The sequence below is a fragment of the Rhinopithecus roxellana genome, chromosome 3 (assembly GCF_007565055.1).
Source record: "Rhinopithecus roxellana isolate Shanxi Qingling chromosome 3, ASM756505v1, whole genome shotgun sequence".
Lineage (NCBI taxonomy): Eukaryota > Metazoa > Chordata > Mammalia > Primates > Cercopithecidae > Rhinopithecus > Rhinopithecus roxellana.
The window spans coordinates 34,650,226-34,669,729 of NC_044551.1; the positions used below are offsets into that span (position 1 = coordinate 34,650,226).

General features: G+C 39.9%; 1 protein-coding gene across 3 annotated transcripts in view; it reads right to left on the reverse strand.

Annotated features, from left to right (window-relative positions):
• Positions 1 to 997: 997 nt before the first annotated feature.
• The window catches only part of SGCD (sarcoglycan delta), a 1,039,631-nt gene continuing 1,021,124 nt past the window's right edge, over positions 998 to 19,504 (reverse strand). For 2 of the 3 annotated variants that reach the window (XM_030927837.1, XM_030927836.1), the window contains 2 exons: positions 9,665 to 9,788; positions 4,879 to 7,833 (listed from right to left, as the gene is read on the reverse strand). In XM_030927837.1, coding sequence (XP_030783697.1) covers positions 7,660 to 7,833; positions 9,665 to 9,788 — 298 coding nt within the window. In that variant the 3' untranslated portion in view covers positions 4,879 to 7,659. Of the gene's footprint in view, positions 7,834 to 9,664; positions 9,789 to 19,504 lie in introns of all 3 variants that reach the window. The other variant, XM_030927838.1, reaches the window with a different exon arrangement.

Consider the following 19,504-nt stretch of genomic DNA (forward strand, 5'->3'; position numbering starts at 1 on the left):
GTCTAAACCATTAAATAGGAAATCCTTGACTGACTGACTGTAGAGTCTTTTTCATTTTTGACTCATCCCTTTACTAAGGTTTTGCTGGGGGGGAGGGGGTGGGTGAGTCAGGCAAGCACTGGCACTGGGGCTGAGTCTTTTGGGTATGGCGAGGAGCTCTATCCACAATCCTCCCAGAGGACCAGATATGTGTTGTGGAAAAAGCACATCAGAGCGGGATGGACCCCAGCCTCTTTGCTGCTGGAGCCCTCTAAGCTCTGGGTGAAGGCAGGTTGACAGCAGGGCTTTAACAAGGGCATTCTGGTTTCTAATCTTCAAAATGACTTTGTCTTTTAACTCTTACAGATCAAACCCTGATCCCTTTGCTTAGAAGATGAAAGCATTCCAAAGAAACCAAGCCGTAAGGAACTTCAGATGCATTCATTTTCTCCTTTCCTAGTAGAAACGCCACCAACCTCATTGCTGAATCTAGGATGCCAGTGTAAAATATACAGGTTCAAAGTTAAAGAGTGCCACTTTAAAAATAAGAATTGGCAAATGAGTCTCATTTCCAACTCAGATAAATTGGTAGTGACGCCCTGAGTGCTCTGGGGAGGCTAATTCTGCAACTGGGAAGGATATGGCCCATTAATGATGGCTGCTAAGGTGTGAGGCCAAAGCCATTACGGAACCAGAGTGGTCAGCTCAGCTCTGACATTGTATGCCTAATGCAGACAGTGAATCCCTGGTAGTTCTTTCTTATAGGGAAACAGACAGTGATAGAAATGAGCTTCCATTTGATCCCTTCCTTGAGTTTTACCACAAGTAAAGGTAGAGAAGAATACTGACCAAATAGTTTCAAAGATCAAAAGTAAGATATGTGTCTTTTGAAGGGAAGTATAAAGGAAAGAGATGTATGGGTGCAGAATGCTGCCTTGTTTAGCCACATCCACAGGCAGTTGAGTATTATAGTTGTCTCCTAAATGTGAGCCTAACAACCCAGGTATTTTCCTATCTATTTTTTTTAAGCTTGACTTAAGCATACACAGAAAAAATTAAATTTTTGTTGTTGGTCTGATTCTATTATTCAGGCAGGCTTTCTATATTTTCCCCTGGGGTATCTATACTTTAGTATAGATGCATCACTGTGAGAGACTACAGAAAGCAGGGAAATAGCAGTTCTATAGCTTCATCTACCAAAGACGATCTAGTTTAAAACCTAGTAGGGGACATGTCCCAACAACGTGAAAATTAGTTTGACATGTTGGTGACTGTATGGCATAGTGGTCAGGAGTTAAACCTGCATTCCAGCTCTGCCATTTTCTAGGTAGTGGCTTTGGGCAAGCTTCTTAGCCACTGTAAGCCTCAGTTTTCACATCTGAATATTGGAACTATATTAGAATCCAACTCAAAGGATTGTTTTGAGGATGAAATAGAAGAATGTATGTAAAATGTTTAGCACAGTGCCTAGCAATAGCTCCGTGAATAATAAATATTCTTTAAATTGAAGAATAGAATGCAACTCTTCCCATGTCTTAGGGTAGGCTTCAGATCCAGGACAATGTCTTATATTTTGCAAGATTTTGTGGGGTGGTTCTTTTTGGGGAGAAGTTTCATACATTGGTTCAGATTGTCAAAAGCATCCATGGCCCCCCAAAATGTTAGAACCCCATGAATTAGATGAATATGGGGACTAAAGAAACACTGTCTTCCTTGTTGACAAGTGTCATCTTCCTGCCCTCAGACAATCCTTTGGCTACAGTGTTCCCATGGAACCTAATAGACCAGTTTGGAGTTTCTCATTTTATGAAATTCTGAGCTATCTTTGATTTCACCAAAAAACCCCAAATGTAGAAGTAGGATGTGAAGACATTGGAAGGTGAGGGACTATTAGACAAGTCTAAGCATGTGGGGTACATTTTAGATTAAGTAGATGTTTTCTCTTCTCCCAACGAAGTCGGCCTCATATTTGTATTAAGCTGACCTTAGCTAATGTTCAGTGATGAAGCTAAATTCACTCACCTACTAGTGAGGCTGTCCACATACTTAATGAGGCATTTGGAACCCCACTCTGGCTTCCTATTGCAACAGGTGAATTTAGACACTAAACATGCATCTCGTTTACAGTGACTGTTTCTTTGTTCTATTCCACCTGCAAATCTCAAAATGGGTGATGATATTACTGCTTGCTGGGCTGAAGTTGAGGAGCAGCAGTGAGCACTGTTGTTGGAAGGTTTGAGACTGTTTATTGATGGATTTGATAGCGTCATTAGTACTTTATTATGACATCACACTTACTGTTCCATCAAGGGCTCATGACATTCTTGCTCTTTCTCAAATAAGGATGCTAATTTCCTCCTATTCTGTCAATATCTACAAAAGGAAGGTAGGGGCAGAACCAAAGAAAACAGCATGTATGAGCATGAGTTGCCCCAAAAAGGTTTTCTTTTACATGTGTGCTCTAACAATACTCAAAAGGAGGACCTCCAACAAGTAATTATTTTCCCTTTGCCATTCAGACCTGCCTTGAGAAACTTCAAGGACTCCATTATGAAGAAAGCTTTTAAGAACCATAGAAATCACATTGCTTTTGAAAGTGCGAACGCGTGTGGTGTGCTGTGCTGGCTGAAGCAGCAGGCTTCAGACTGCTTTATCTCTTATCAGTAGTTTGGCTTTGTGCATGAGAAATTCAGAGGCAACTGTATAATTTTAAATTCCGATTACTGCAAAGAAAGAGATGCATCTGACATCCCAATGCCGTGGCTTTGACTATTTTAATGCAAATCTGTTGGAACTAGGGGAACCGTCCACCAAGGAGATAGTGATGAAAGACCACAAGAGAGACATTTTATCTTTGAGATAAAAGGCCTGTTTTCGAAGGTTGTTTCTTATAACTTTTTCCCAACCTGCTACTAGGGCACCATGCAAATGTATCATTCCAGGAGCTGTTTCCTTATCCTTTTTGTGCCTAAGATTTCTTGGGACGAGGGGAAGAGGGAGAACTGGTCTTGTTTAATAATTTTTTGACCTTTCATAGAGCCTTGAAAAATCAGTATCAGGTGCTGGAATGGATCTATTTACCTCTTTGGTCCAAACCTCATACTACCTTTGGCCTGAAATAAAGCAAGATACTCTGATCTAGCTGCTGCTTAGGGCAGTGTTGCCAATTTAATTTTATTTCAGCTGTTTCCAAATAAAAGGCTGAGGGATTCCCTTAAGTGACTTTGATTAGGGTCTGGTAAATGGGGGTCATTTACATTTAAAAAAAAATCCTTCCTCCCCACCATGCTACTCATACTTCCAAAGAATCATCCATAGCTGATACTTTTTTTTTTTTTTTTAAACAATATTGAGTATGAAGCCCTGGATGAGCAAAAGGGAGCTGACCAAAGGGATAAATGTCTGATGGGAACCTGCCTTACCACACGGAGGCAGAGATGTCAGAATATGTCTTTTCAAATTATTATTATTATTTTTTGCATTCCTTCTACACCAGAGAACGAAGACCCAGATTCTTAGAAATAAAGCCAAACTGGCATTCATCTTGTTTCTCACAGCATCAGCTTGATAAAAAGAATTTTACTGTATTTTTTTGTCCCCATGTATTTTAAGTTGCTTTTTCCAATACTTCCAATTATTTATTGGTCCCACTAACCCTTCAAGCCTGGTGTGGCTGTAGGAACAATAAACACAGTGGCAGTGTTGATAACTGAAGTGATGTGGGCTAAAAAGATATGTTAAGTCAAAACTGTTCTCCGGAGGACCATGGAATGGGCATTCCTCTGGACTTGGGAGGGTGAGGTGGAAAACTTTATATGAATATAGACAGCAGAAAGAGCCTACAGGAAAGAGTTTCTAAGTTTAAACCACAGGGTCCCCTACTTCACTTCTCATTACACAATGATGCTGACCTGCAGAACCTGGTATGATCTATCTATTAAGGGTCTTGGAGGATCATAACTTTCCTTTTTCACTGAGCTTCCACTAATCCCATCCTCCCTGTTCCCAGGAATCCTCTGGGCCTGTGTTTCTCTGGCAGGTGGATCACTTACTTCCACATGTCTTGGAAGGCAGGCTTTCCACATGTAACATAAGGAAGGGTTTCCTTCCTGAAAGACTTTGCCAAGTAACTATATTCCCAAGCTGACACAGAAATGTAAGTGTACTCACTGCTGTTTGGAAATATGCTTTCTTTCCTGCTATATCCAATGCATACCACAAAATCCTCTAGGTCGGGGTCAGGAAGCTTTGTCTGTAAAGGACTAAATAGTAAGTAATCTATGATTTGTGTGATACATAGTCTCTGACACAACTACTCCATCCTGCTGCTGTAGTGTAAAATCAGAAAACATGTAAATGAATGTATGTGGCTATGTGACAATAAAACTTTATTTACAGGAAAAGGTGGTGAGTCAGATTTGATTTCCAGGTCATAGTTTGCCGACCTCTGCTCTAGGGTCAAACCTCAAGCAAACTTTGGTCTATGGTTGCTGGATATGTGATGAAAATTATCCAAAGAGAAAATGACCTAAAGGATGTTCAAAGCCGGTTGAAGCTTATAACATCTATCCCTTGGGTAACATAACAATTATAAAGCCACATGTCAGGCTTTTACCTAGGTAGATGTCACTATAAGGGCTTTTGAAAACCTCTGTGATACTTGAATAGTTTCCCAAGACTTCTATGACTTCTTGAACAGATATCAAATAGAAGTAAATGTTGAACATATTTGGAAATCAGGTTTTAATTTGTAAAAATCTTCTGAACAATATTAACATACTAGAACTTCTAGTATATTGAAGGTTCATTTGGACTCTTTGTTATGATACCAGCTGTTTAATATACCCAAAGGTGTGATTGTCTAGAAAATATCATATATAAAGATTAGAAAGAATCTCATTTTTTAAAAAGTAGGCATTAGTAGATTTTAATGTAAAAGCTTCCCCCCCCCCGCCCAAAAATTCAGGTAAATTTTTTTCTCATGACCATGGACAAATATTCTAGTTTGAGGGTGTTGGGATAAAAAGATGTACATTGAGAAACTTATGCATTTTACTACCAATTTCTGAAATCTGAACACAATGCATAATTTAACCCATATCAAATTTCCTGCTTATTACTTTGTATATTGTGGTCACTTAGCATAAATGAAAAATAGGATTTTATATCTGTTCCCAATAGGTACTTGATTTATATTGTTGATTGCTCTTATTTTTATTCTATTTGTGATCTCACTACCCTTAGGATTAAATTTTGCATGTGGGATCACACCAGTCTCTTTTATTGGCATAAAACTTTTGATGCTAAGCTCATTCTTTCACGTGGTGATTAGAACAAAATCTAAGGAAAAAGGTTCTGGGAACTTTTTGCTTTTTTGTCATCCAAAGATAATGAACTTGAGAAGGCAAAATGCAAAGACAGTCCACTTTAAAAAAATCACCTGTCTTAACCTATCTAGCCACAAACGACTTTGTAGCTATTATTGTTTATCTGAATGATATGGGATAGGTGCTCCTAGTAGCCAAGGAGGGCGTTTCCTGGCTTGGAAAAACCCTGTATTGATACATACAGATTCTGGCAGCATGGCCCTATGGGGAATATTAATTATACTGATCCAGAGTAATCTGATGTCTTTTATGGTTTTCCTTTTTAGACCTTAGTGCTACAAACCAACCTATCACTGGGTCTCACCCCTAAGAGTGACCAGCCCAACTCTTCTGCATGAGATATTGAACAAGAGTGCTTGGAGTGAGTTTGGGGTCTGGACACCAGCAGTATCACTGGCCAGGCTAGGACCCATGCTGCTGTCCCCCACCATCTACTTCTATGTGACTAAGCAACACACAGCTTGCTTTTATATCCCATGTGTGCAAATGTCAGCCTGATGCTTGAGTGTCATCTCAAAAAATATCATATCTTTTATTTCTCTCCTATCACAAAACTTCCCTTGCTTGTAAAGTAAGAAAAAGTAAAACCTTGTTGAGGGAAAATAAAAATCCAGATGCCACCCCGGCCTACAAATACTACTTCATTTAGGCTTGCAGGGCCACTGCTTTCCAAATGGCATCCAGGACTGTCTAAGCCAGTGATGAGTTCATTCTGGGCTCTTTGAAGTCCACATCTGCCAACCATTTGGCTTGTCTATTGGCTTTTAAGATGTCCAGTCATAACTAAATCATTCCCCTCCAATTACCCAAAATAAATGATAGGTAACAAGATAAATAAGATGTGCTTCTCCTTGCTGAGTGCATTGACTTAAGGCATAGGCACATTTCCGCCTCTTTGAACAGAGATGGTGTAATCCCTTGTCCCAGCACAAGAGCTGGCCAGGGTGACCCTGGAGCATGATGATGAAGGTGGGGTGATGAGAGGTAGCTGATGGCGGGAATGAGGGTGCTGCTTCCACATACAGGGAAGCAGGTACTGCTGGGCCCCAGGGGACACAGTGATTCTAATAAAGACACTCAGTTTGTATTATCTTTCAGTGAGCAATTCTGGTGGCATGTAGTGCTTCTTAGAGAAAACGTAATAGTGTATTTCGGAATATGAATATCCCAGCACTGAGAAAATATATAAGAAGATCAAAGTCAGAGTCTGTGCATGCCTTTAAAAATAAAGGGCATGTTTTGACATTACCCACCAATCCCAAGAAACATACTAACCAAAATTAGGTTCCTTATGCTACTCTTAATTAGACTTCCAGGCTGCTTTTGGGGTAGGAGTTCTGCTCTTAGGGATTTTGATTGACCTGACCATTGTGGGTTGAAATCTTTCTTTTGGTTAAAGTCAGAAGGGAGAACAGAACAGCTTTTAAGCCATTTTTCCTTTAAACAGAGACATATCACCCATTTGTTCATTGCCCATCAGGCCATTGAGTAGCTTCCAGCTGACTGAGGAGCAGCTGTTATCTTATTTTGTGCTGATTTACAGCTCTTAATTTGACTGTGGGAGAATCTGTGAGTTTGGAGGGAGCAAGATAGCAGAAGTTGGGTGAGCAGTTCAAAATTTTGCTGAAATTCATCCTCATTCATTCAACTACAAAAACCCCAATAGGTTTGGTAGCCAAGGTAGGCCAGCCATTTTGAGTTCCTATGGCTGACTTCTACAGCATTGCCAGTCCCTAGCTTGAAGAGGGGGAAGTTAGCCAGCCTTACGAAAGCTAAAGCAGGAAATCAAATGCCTATTTTTGATATATAAAGGTCTCAGAGCTTGAGTGCAACTTTGAGATTCCCGCCATCACTCCCTCGTAATGACACTAAAGGAGAAGATATGCTGCTACTCGAACATCTAGATGAAGTTTCTGTCAGTGTCCAATACGCTGTGTGATTCTGAATAGTCTGGGGAATGTTGGGACAGATGTGTGTTTAGATTTTTGTCACACAGGTGGTTGGGGATGGGATGGAAAATGACAGTGGATATCACAGGGTCACCCATGGTTCCTTTTGTACTGAAACCTCATTTTATACAGAGGATATATATATATATATATTTATTTATATTTATTTATATATATTTATATCCACCCACACACGCAAACACACTCAAGCGCGCACACACGCGTACACACACACAAAAGGTCTTTGATAGGCTTTCTGTGTTCTAGTAAAAATAGCTGGCAGCCAGTGTCTAAAGCCAAAAAAGGCCTTTATGCTGCTGACAATGTCCACTATGGATAGTCTTTCAGAGGCAGACACTTGTGTTTATCTGACAAGTGGACCCAGCTCCTGCCTGAGACAGGAATAATCTCCCATTGGCGCACACGCAGATCTCGAAGACCTTCTGCCTCGTTCCTGTAGGCGTGTAGGATCCGTGAGGCAGTCTAGGTAGTCTAATTTTCGCAGCATCTAACTTAATCTAAAGAGAGAGAATAAGAAGGAAAGCATCGGTCAGAGACCGTCATCTCTTCTCTTGACATTCAGAAACAACAGATGAATGTTCAATTCAACTGAAATCTAATGAGCACCTACTATGTTGATTATTTTTGGTACTGGAGATTTGGATACCAACAAGACGGAAAGTTGCTACGTTCACAGAAGCTTAGATTCCAGCAAGATAATGCTGCATTGGTCTATGTTAGCATTTTGCAAAAAAAAGTCATACAGAATGTGAATAGAGTCCTAGAGTCAAATAAATGTGAAAATGTGACATTTAACAATTTTCTTTACTATGGGACTTCTCAGATCCTACTATGACAGTGTGCAACGTGAGGGCTCAAGAAGAGAATAGAGTATGTAACATTTTCCAACTTTTAAATGCTAGTGAGCCTATCTGCTTTTTTTTTTTCTTTTTTTTTTTCCTAACAATTTATGGGGCTGATGGTCTATAGAATACACTTTGAGAAAAACATGCCTATAAAAATAAGCAGTGGTGGAAGTTGCCATTAGATTTATGATTATAACTGATTCCTCCAGAGTTCAAATTCTGATAGCTATAAACTGCATATGTGAAGTAGCCGCTATTTTTATATGTGTGTGGTTTGCAGTTTGTGGCTCCTTGAAGAGGCAGTTGTGATAACTGAATGCTCTATCTCTTCTAAAACAAAACAGCAAATGCCATACCAATCTAAAGGGGGACTTTTATATCCATGGAGTGGATGTACAGAAGCAGGTAGAGACTGATAACCTCTCTCATTGAATAGTCTGGTGGAATAGCATTTTTCTTAAAAAAAATAAAAAAATAAAAAAGATTTTTTACTCTATGACTAAATAGCAAAGTCCACTCACAAACACTTTGAAGGCATTTTTATTTTTATTTTTAAATTTTTATTTTATTTTTTTTGAGACAGAGGCTCGCTCTGTCGCCCAGGCTGGAATGCAGTGGCGTGCTCTCAGCTCACTGCAAGCTCCGCCTCCCGGGTTCACGCCATTCTCCTGCCTCAGCCTCCCGAGTAACTGGGACTACAGGCACCGGCCACCACGCCCGGCTAGTTTTTTGTATTTTTTAAGTAGAGACGGGGTTTCACCGTGTTAGCCAGGATGGTCTCGATCTCTTGACCTCGTGATCCACCAGCCTCGGCCTCCCAAAGTGCTGGGATTATAGGCGTGAGCCACCGTGCCCAGCCTGAAGGCATTTTAAAAAGTTTACAGACAAATCATACTTTGGGGGTGGGTAGTAACTGGCTTGTCTTGCTTGGAAAAACACAAGGAGCATTTCTGTTCACCCAACTGGGGCTGTGTTGGCATAAGAGAATGAATATCTGCAGTGTTTCATTCCCTTGCTGCCTAGTCTTACCCTATTAAGTTTTGGCTTGTTCTGGTTGGGACAGCTGTTCAATCTGCCTCCCCATTTTCAATGAAAACAGGAAACGTGTGACACAAAGTAACAACAAGTAAATTAAGTTCATCTTGAGCCAGATGTGTATAATATATACAGCTTAATTATGTTGGCTAACAAAATCTTATTTTAAGGTGACGAGAGAGAATTTGAAAATAGCATTCATTTTCATGGTCATATAATTCTGTACTTGGAATACATGCCGTTATCTCTGCATTTTACAAATAATCATCACTTTGATGGATTGTGGGTTTGGCTTATAATCATGCTGCTCAATTAATTGAGAAATAAAACCTGCTTGGCTCCTTTTCTTGATATGCCACAGGATCCAACTCCGAGGTCAACCAGTTGTGGGAAGGGTTGGCCTATTGGAGCTGTAGCTCTTTGAACTTCTGTCTTTCTCACCCCTCACCTCTCCATCTTTGGATTCCAGTCTCAGCTCTGTCCTGCAGGTGGCTTCCATATTGCCAGCTTCTGCATTGATTTCTACTCCTTTTGGGGCCTCCATCACTAGAGACCGGGTTGGGGACTCCAACCTGAAAAACATCAAAGATCAACAATAAAGATCCCTTTTTCTTTTTAATACAAAAGGAAGTTCATGCTCAAGGACATTAACAGAGCATTTCAGTATTTGATCAGAGAATTTGTTAAAGTTTTGCTTTACAAACCTGGTCAAGTGTATGACAGGGAACATAGTAAGTGTAGGTTTTATCTTCATTGCATTTTACAAAGGCTGTAAGGAGGGTGTTCTAGGATCCTGGCTTCATTTTATCTTATATCCAATTGTTGTTTTACTGGTATAATTAAACTCTTATATAAGTTTACCAAAAAAAAAAAAAAAAAAAAAAAAAAAAAAAAAAAAAAAAGGTAAGGCAATCCCGGGTCTAAACCGAGCTTCCTGGAATTGGTAGGTATCCTTTCTACTTTGTCCTGCTTCTGTATCTTCCATGAAGGTAGAATCATAAAGAAAATGGGTCTAGGAGTCTGACATACTTGGAGTGAAGCCATGGGGTGGCCACTAAATGACAATGGGCAAGTCTTTTTTCCTTTACCTCCTCTTTCTTTCTAAAATCTCTGAAAGCCTCAGTTTCCTCATTTATAAAGTGCTTCAAATAGTGCCTGACACAATAGAAATTCAAATATGTATTATATATTACTATTACTGCTGTTGCTATTGTTACAATACCAACCAATCATAAGAAAGCCTCAGGCCTTAACCTTCAATGCACCTGTCATTTCTGCATTGCAGAAAGGGTCAGTGGCTGGCAGGGGCTGGGGAGGGGAGGTAGTCTGACTGCAAAGGGACAGCATAAGAAAAACATGTTTTGTGTCATGGAACTTGATTGCAGTGGTGGTTACAGGTCTCTATGTATTTGTGAAAACTTCCAGATGAGTGAATTTTATGGTATGCAAGATAAAAAATAAATCGAGAGGGGAATCAGCCACATTCTATGCTAATTATGATGGCAAAACAGGATAATACTCCTCAGGAAGCTTTTTGCCTAATTCATATAATGAGAAAAACATTAACTCAAACCCAACCATCCCCTAAATATTCTAGATTTTATTTTTATTTTTCTTAGAAACAGGGTCTCAACCTGTTGCTCAGGCTGGAGTGCAGTGGCACAATTATAGCTCGCTGCCGTTTCAAATTCCTGTGCTTAAGTTATCCTCTGGCCTCAGCCTCCTGAGTAGCAGGGCATGTGACATCATGTGTAGCTAATTTTTAAATTTTTTGTAGAGATAGGGTCTTGCTATGTTTTCCCAGGCTGGTCTTAAATTCCTGGGCTCAAGTGATCTCCCCTCTTTGGCCTCTCAGAGTGCTGGGATTACAAGCATGAACCATCATACCCAATTTATTTTAATACTATTACTAGATAGGAATGTATGAAGATCCTCCTCTCTGTTACAAAGAAAGTATCCTAACTTAGGAACAGAGACCTCAGCAGTAGTTCTCAAAACACTCTGATCTAGACTAGTTTCCTGAGTTTAATTTCAGTACTTCTAACTTCCAGACACCTTAAACATGTTAAAAAGGAACATCATTCTCCTTGCCCACTGCTGACTTTGTTCTGTTTTTGCCACTGCCTCTGAATAAGGTGAAGTCTCTTGGGCCTCAGTAAGTGGCAAACAGAGCAAGCTGACCAGTAAGATCCACTATGGGGCAACCCCCAGCCACACTGCACAAATGCCAAGAGAGAGCTCATCCACATTTTTCAGGTCTAGGTTCTTGAGGATTGCTTCCAGGCAGCAGCCTTCTCCCTTGAATTGTCCCCCCTACAATAAGTCAATTGAAGTCATCAGGAGAAGCAGTAGTCCTGGAGTACTTATGAAAGAATTGGCCTAAGTTTCTCTGTAGATAACTTTTCCTTCTGTGGTCTTACCCCTTTGGGTGTGGCAAAAATCCTCCACTCCCCACCTCCCCTCCTCTAAAGGCCTTCACCAGGTTGTGCTGAACCAGGTGCAGTTCTGCCCATTATTGTGGTTCATCCCGTTTGCATTTGGTTTGATAATGTCAGTGCAACAGAGAAGGGGACTCATTAGCAGGACAACAGAAAGTGATGTCTGTGCAGTATGACCTGGTCTAGAACCCTAATCCAACTAACTAGAGCTGCCCCTGTGCTCTTGACTCCCTCTCACGTTTGAGATATGAAGATGGTTTTTGGCCAAAGTTTTCTAACTCCTGTTTGCACTAATGTCGATACCTTTCTCCTTGTAGGATGAGTTTGTGCTCTTACTATACTGCCTGCTCGCCCCTTATTAGTGGCACTGCCATCATCCCCCTTGCCCAGGTGACAGTCCTCCTATCATCTTTTCTCTTTCTTCCTTCTTCCCTCAGTTAACGTGGCTTTTAACTCAGAACTTCTCTGTTCTCAGAATCAAGCCATGGAGTGGCCACTAAATGACCGTGGGCAAATCTTTCTTCCTTTCCCTCCTCTTTTCTTCCTAAAATTTCTTAGAATCATTCTTTGTGAGCATCAGAATCAATGGGAGGGGTTATGAAAGGGTCACCTGTAACCTGGACTACTGTAACTGTCTCTCAAGTTTTGTCTCTAGTTTTTCCTTTTTCCCAATGAACTTCACACAAAAATATATCTTCCTGAAGTTTTGAAAATGTTACTTATCAAAACTTGTAGAATATGTTCTACAGTTTCCTTAGAAGAGATCCGAACTCCATTTAGAATTTGTTCTGATCTGTTTTTCTGGTTTTATTTCTTGCCTTCAATGTCAGCTATATGTTATTGAGGGGTTAGTTACTAGGTGGTGACACTGCTGAGGGCTTTACATGTGTTACCTCATTTAATCCTCACCTCAGTCTGGTGTTTCTATAGTCCCAAGTATACAAACAAGGAATCTAAGGTACAGTGACTTGCTCATGGTTATACTCCTAGTAAAATGGCAGAGCCAAGATTTGAATTCAATTTAGTGGACTCCAGAGCTAATATTTGTTTATACCATATTAGTTCCAGAAGAACTGTATTTCTTTCCATCTATCGTATCTTTACCCCATTTTCTGTAATCCTTTCTTCAAGAAATTAATGCTTAAATTTCTAAAACCGATGTATGTAAACAATAGTGAGGTAATAGTAGTATATATGGCAGAGTGATGCATACTTCATGGTTATACAGTATTTCTTATAACTTGAACAGTCTACTTCAGCAATATCAAATTTAGGATATTTGGAATGTGTTCAGACTTGGTACATAGAGTTCAAAGTGAATGATTCCGTACAAACAGAATAGTTTGGTGAAAAAGCTTGAAATAGAAAAAAGTGTGGAGCTTACAGAGTTTTATCAGATGCAGGACTGGCATTTCAGATGGGCATTGGAATCCGCTTTATTCTTGCCGACTGCCTAGGTCTCTGAGATTAGTAGGAGGGACCCAGGCCAGAGAGGTAGACTCAGAAATGACTCCTGCCTTTCCCCACATCTCAGCCGTGAAAGAACCAGGGTGGTGAGAAAGGGTACTACTCTGAAAGTGTCCTATTGTGAAAGGCAACAAAATAGAAATGATGATTTCCTGGAAGCAGAGACAAAAAAGGTAACCGGCTTTCTGTTTTATAGCCCAGCTTAATGTCCTTTGATGTTCAGGCAGATTTAACAGAAGTTGTTCCCATGCTAATCTTTCCACTGAGATAAAGCTCCTTGATATGGTTTGGCTGTGTTCCCACCCAAATCTCATCTTGAATTGTAGCCCCTATAATCCCCACGTGTCATGGGAGGGACTTGGTGGGAGGTAATTGAATCATGGGGGTGGTTACCCCCATGCTGTTCTCATGATAGTGAGTTCTCATGAGATCTGATGGTTTTACAAGGGGTTTTCCCCCTTTGCTTGGCACTTCTCCTTCCTGCCACCTTGTGAAGAAGGTTCCTTGCTTCCCCTTAAGCTTCCACCATGATTGTAAGTTTCCTGAGGTCTCCCCAGCCATGGGGAACTGTGAGTTAATGAAACATCTTTCCTTTATAAATTACCCAGACTCAGGCAGTTCTTTATAGCAGTAAGAAAATGGACTAATACGCTCCTACAAAAGCCCTGTGGAAACTGCAGAGAGCATCACTCCTGAAGTGATGTCCATCACCCTCTGCCCATAGCTTAATGATCACAACAAAATTGTTTAGATGGCACGTAGTAAGGAAAAATGGAAGAAGAGCTCCTCCTGATGGGGGTGGCAGTTAAGGGTCCTGCTGGCCTTTGCAAATGAACACTACTTCCATTAGAAGAAACTGCAACCCTCTCAGAGGAGAAAGAAGAGCCTCACTGAAGAGATGCAGAAAGGAGGAGTGGCCAGGAAGGGTGGGAGCCACAGCTAGGCTGGGCCAGGCTGTGCCATATCTTCAAGAAGAATGGTTCTCAAATGTGAGCATCAGAGGCACCTGGTGGGCTTGTGAAAACAGTGCTGGGTCCACCCCCAGGGTTACTGATTCAGTAAGTCTAGAGGGGTACCCACACATCCACATTTGAAACAAGTTCCCAGGTGATGCTGACGCTGCTTGTTTGGGGGACCACACTTTGAGAAGCACTGCTCTAGTCCAAGGGTCACAAACTCAGGTGCCCCTACCAAGACTAAATAGGTGATATCAGTGAGTAACCCATAAGAAAGCTGTAAATAAAATGACATTCCCAGAACAGTAACATGTGGTATGTGGCACTGGCCTAAATGTGAATGAGGTGATGGAGATACTGTCTACAGGAACAGCTGCTGTTCTATCTAACCTGGCCAGTGGTTGCCAGGGCTTCTGATTTTAGTGTTTCCAAATTGAAAATGTTTTGAATTTTGATCTGAATTCTTACATTTTAGGAATAGAAACAAAATAATATAAAATTATAAATATGGTATAAAGAATGACAATGCTGGCTGGCGTGGTAGTTCACGCCTGGAATCCCAGCACTTTGAGAGGCCAAGACGGGTGGATCACCTGAGGTCAGAAGTTCAAGACCAGCCTGACCAACATGGTTGAAACCGCATCTCTACTGAATGCAAAAAAATTAGCCGAGTGCGGTGGCAGGTGCCTGTAATCTCAGCTACTCAGGAAGCTGAGGCAGGAGAATTGCTTGAACCCGGGAGGGAGATGTTGCAGTGAGCTGAGGTTGTGCCACTGCACTCTAGCCTGGGAGACAGATCAAGACTTCATCTTGGGGGATGGGGGAGAAAGAATGACAATGTTTCTTGACATAGTTATAAAGAATGACAATGGTTTTGTATAATTACCATCTTTTTTAAGAAAAAACAAATTTTGTAGCAACCTGAGCCCCTCTTCCTTATCCCTTCTATTTCCTTCCCTCCCTGGGAGTAACAACTATTAGGAATTTTGTGTTTGCTGTTTTCCTGCTTTTCTTTTTTTTTTTTTTTTTTGAGGTGGAGTCTCGCTCTGTCACCCGGACTGGAGTGCAGTGGCCGGATCTCAGCTCACTGCAAGCTCCGCCTCCCAGGTTTACGCCATTCTCCTGCCTCAGCCTCCCAAGTAGCTGGGACTACAGGAGCCCGCCACCTCGCCCGGCTAGTTTTTGTATTTTTAGTAGAGACGGGGTTTCACTGTGTTAGCCAGGATGGTCTCGATCTCCTGACCTTGTGATCCGCCAGTCTCGGCCTCCCAAAGTGCTGGGATTACAGGCTCGAGCCACCGCGCCCGGCCTTTCCTGCTTTTCTTAATGACTAAATTTGCATCCTTAAACAATACACTACTATTACATACTTCACACACAGAACAATTACACTTTATAATTCTTTAATGACTTTGCTTTCCCCCCCTCAATATGATGTTTCTGAGGTTATTCTACATTTCAGCACATAGCTGTAATTTATTCAATTTCCCTAGTGTTACTATATACCATGATTTATTTGTGCATTCTACTGTCGGACACTGGGTTGGTTCTGGGTGTTTGTTTTTACAAATGGTGCAACCATGAACATTCTTGTGTGTGGTTCCTGATGCCTGAATGCAGAAGTCTCTTTCAGACTCATGTGGGAGAGTGGACTTGCTACTCCTAAGGATCTGCATATCTACAGCTTTATTAGATAATGACAAATAGCTCTCCAAAGTGGTTGCTCCAATTGACCTTCCCACTAGTAGTGTATAATGTTCCAGTTGTTCCTCTTTCTTACTGACATTTGGTACTGCTAAGTATGAAATGAGTGTGAAATGGGATGCCATTGTCTTTTAAAACTCTATTTACCTAATTATTAATGGAGTTTAAGCATCTTGTCATTTGTAAGCCATCTGGGATTTTCTTCAGTGAAATATTTTCATCTATTTTGTTTATTTCTATTTTTTTGTCTATTTTGATTTTTGTGTGATTTGTGGAATACTTTTATATAATCTGAAAAATATTTAGCAGTTCTATGTATTGACAGTTTCTTTCCGTTTGTGGTTTGTCTTTTATATTTAGCATTTGTGGATGAACAGAGGTTTTACATTTCAATGCAGACAAATTTATGGTCTTTTGGAACAGGGATTGTGCTTTCTGTGTCTTACTTGAGCATTCCTTCCCTACACTGATGTCATGAAGCTCTTCTATATTGTTTTCAAAGGTTTTATGTTTTCTTTTTTCATTATGTCTCTAATTCATCAGGTATTTAATTTTGTTTATAGTCTGCAGTTGGGGTCGAAAGAGATGGAGATTATCTTAACAGATGTTGAAAAAGCCAATATTTAGCTCCATCATAAATAATATTCCTATACCTTTATGGCTCTGTTTTGGGGGTTTCTAGTCTATTCTCTTTGTCTATCCCTGCAAAATATTGTTTAATTAAAAATTGTAGGCCGGGCACAGTGGATCACACCTGTAATCCCAGAACTTTGAGAGGCTGAGGCGGGTGGATCACGAGGTCAGGAGATCGAGACCATCCTGGCTAACATGGTGAAACCCCGTCTCTACTAAAAAAATATACAAAAAATTAGCCAGGCATGGTGGTGGGCACCTGTAGTCCCAATTTCTTGGGAGGTTGAGGCAGGAGAATGGTGTGAACCCGGGAACCAGAGCTTGCAGTGAGCCGAGATTGCGGCACAGCACTCCAGCCTGGGCAACAGAGCAAGACTAGGTCTCAAAAAAAAAAAAAAAAAAAAAAAAAATCTGGAGCTTACTTATTTGAGTTTTAAAATTCTTTATACTTCATAAGGCAAGTCTTCTTACCTTATTCTTATTCAAGAATGTCTTAGCGATTCTTGGGTCTTCCACATACATTTTGGAATGAACTTAAGTTTCATAAGGAAATTCTGTTGGAATTTGGATGGGATTCAAATTCAATCTGTGAACACTGTAGCTATCTCTAATTACTTATGTTTTCTTTGATGTATTTCAATAGTTTAACCTATCTTTTGTAGGTATTGAAAATGGTATTTTTTGGCCAGGCACAGTGGCTCATGCCTGTAATCCCAGGACTTTGGGAGGCTGAGGCGGGCGAATCACGAGGTCAGGAGATCCAGACCATCCTGCCTAACATGGTGAAACCCCGTCTCTGCTAAAAATACAAAAAATTAGTTGGGCGTGGTGGCAGGTGCCTGTAGTCCCAGCTACTCAGGAGGCTGAGGCAGGAGAATGGTGTGAACCCAGGAGGCGGAGCTTGCAGTGAGCCGAGATAGCGCCACTGTACTCCAGCCTGGGCAACAGAGCAGGACTCCGTCTTCAAAAATAAAAAAAACAAAAAAAAAAAAACAAAAAAAAACCATATTTTTAAAAAAAGTATTTCTCATTCTCCTATTCCCTGGAATATAGATATCCTATTTTCCTGAAATATAGATATCTAATTGACTTTTTTGGTATGTTGATCTTAAAAGTCAACACCTAGATAAGCTGTTTTTCATAATCTGTCTGTAGATTATTTTAGGTTTTCATTGCAACTATAAATTATGTTAATTTGTGAAAGTTTTATATCTTTTTTTTTTTTTTTGAGACAGAGTTTCACTCTTATTGCCCAGGCTGAAGTGCAGTGGCACAATCTTGGCTCACTGCAGCCTCAGCCTCCCAAGTAGCTGGGACTACAGGTGCCCATCACCACACCTGGCTAATTTTTGTATTTTTAGTAGAGACAGGGTTTTCACCATGTTGGCCAGGCTGATCTCGAACTCCTATGATCTCGAACTCAAGTGATCTGCCTGTCTCGGCCTCCTAAAGTGCTGAGATTACAGGCATGAGCCACTGCGTGTGGCTATCATTTCTTATACTAATTCTTTTTCTTTTTATACTATACTTTCTAGAACCATACAATACAGTGTTGATTAGAAGAAATGAAAACCTTGCTTCTTCCTCACTTAAAAAAGGAAATTTTCAACAATTGACCATTAAGTATGTTTTTTGTTCTAGGATTTTTCTCCCCTAATGCCTTTTAACAAGATAGTTCTCTACTATTCTCATTTTGCCACAAGTTTCTATCATTAATTAATGTGAATTTTATCAAATACTATTTAATCAAGTGCTATTTTATAATATATAATGGAATATCTATTAAGATATTTCTCCTTAATATATTAATGTGGTGAATTATATTAATTTTCCAACAACCATCCATTCCTGTGTTTTTGGCTTGAGCCCAACTTTGTCATTATGTAGTATCTTTTCTATGTATTTCTGAAAATATTTCATTATTTTTGGTAATTTGCATCTGTATTCATAAGAGTGTGTTCTATAATTTTTCTTTCTTGTAATAACAATGTCAGGTTCTGTCACTTTTCTATAATCCAGAGTTATTTAAAAGATTAGAATTATTTGTGCCTTGTATGTTTAAACACATTGATAAACCCTCTGGCATGAAAAATACGTGTTTTTCCACTAAAAAGAATAATTATAGCCTCATAGAGGTTTGGTGTTTCTTCTCCAGTTGTTTTTTGTAAGTTAGCTTTTTTTTTTTTTCCATTTCATATAAAGTTTTAAAGTTTGTTGACAAAGTTTTCTAAAATAATATCCTCATTTTAAAACGCTATCCTCTTTTACACTGATAAAGAATTTTAAAAATAAAAAATAAAATGCCCCCTGCATTTGTAGCTGTCTTTTTTTTTTTTTTTTTTGGTCCCACATATTTTTATTTATGTCTTCTTTTTCCCTTGAACAGTACTGCCAGAGGTACTTTACTAGTCCTTTCAAAGAGCTAACTTTTGGGTCTGTCAATCTGATCTATTTTTATGTTTATTTCTAGTTCATAAATTTATCTGTTTTGTCCCAGATAATTCTCCAGTTTTAAGTTCTAAAATGTGCTGTGTTGTTAATTTTTGCCTTTCCAAATTTTAATATATGCATTTAAGGTTATGAATTTTTCTTTGATGGCATCCCAAAGGAAAATGTATAATATAGGTGTAAATATTTTCTAATTTTAATATGACTTCTCTTTTGGCCTATGAGGTTTAGAGAAGGCTGTTCTTTAGTTTTAGAAATATGTAAGATTTATTAGTATAGATTTCTAGTATTTCTAGTATAGACTGTCAGTTTTTGAACTGACAATCTTGTAATAGAGAAGATTTTCTGTATAACATGAATGCTTTAAAAACTGAGCCTGGGCGCTTAGCACTCCTAGCACTTTGGGAGGCTGAGGTGGGCAGATCACCTGAGGTCAGTGTTTCGAGACCAGCCTGGCCAACATAGTGAAACCCCATCTCTACTAAAAATACAAAAATTAGCTGAACATGGCGGTGCATGCCTGTAATCCCAGCTACCCCGGAGGTGGAGGTTGCACTGAGTTGAAATCACACCACTGCACTTCAGGCTGGGCAACAGAGCAAGACTCCATCTCAAAGAAAAAAAAAAAAAGACCACCTTTTT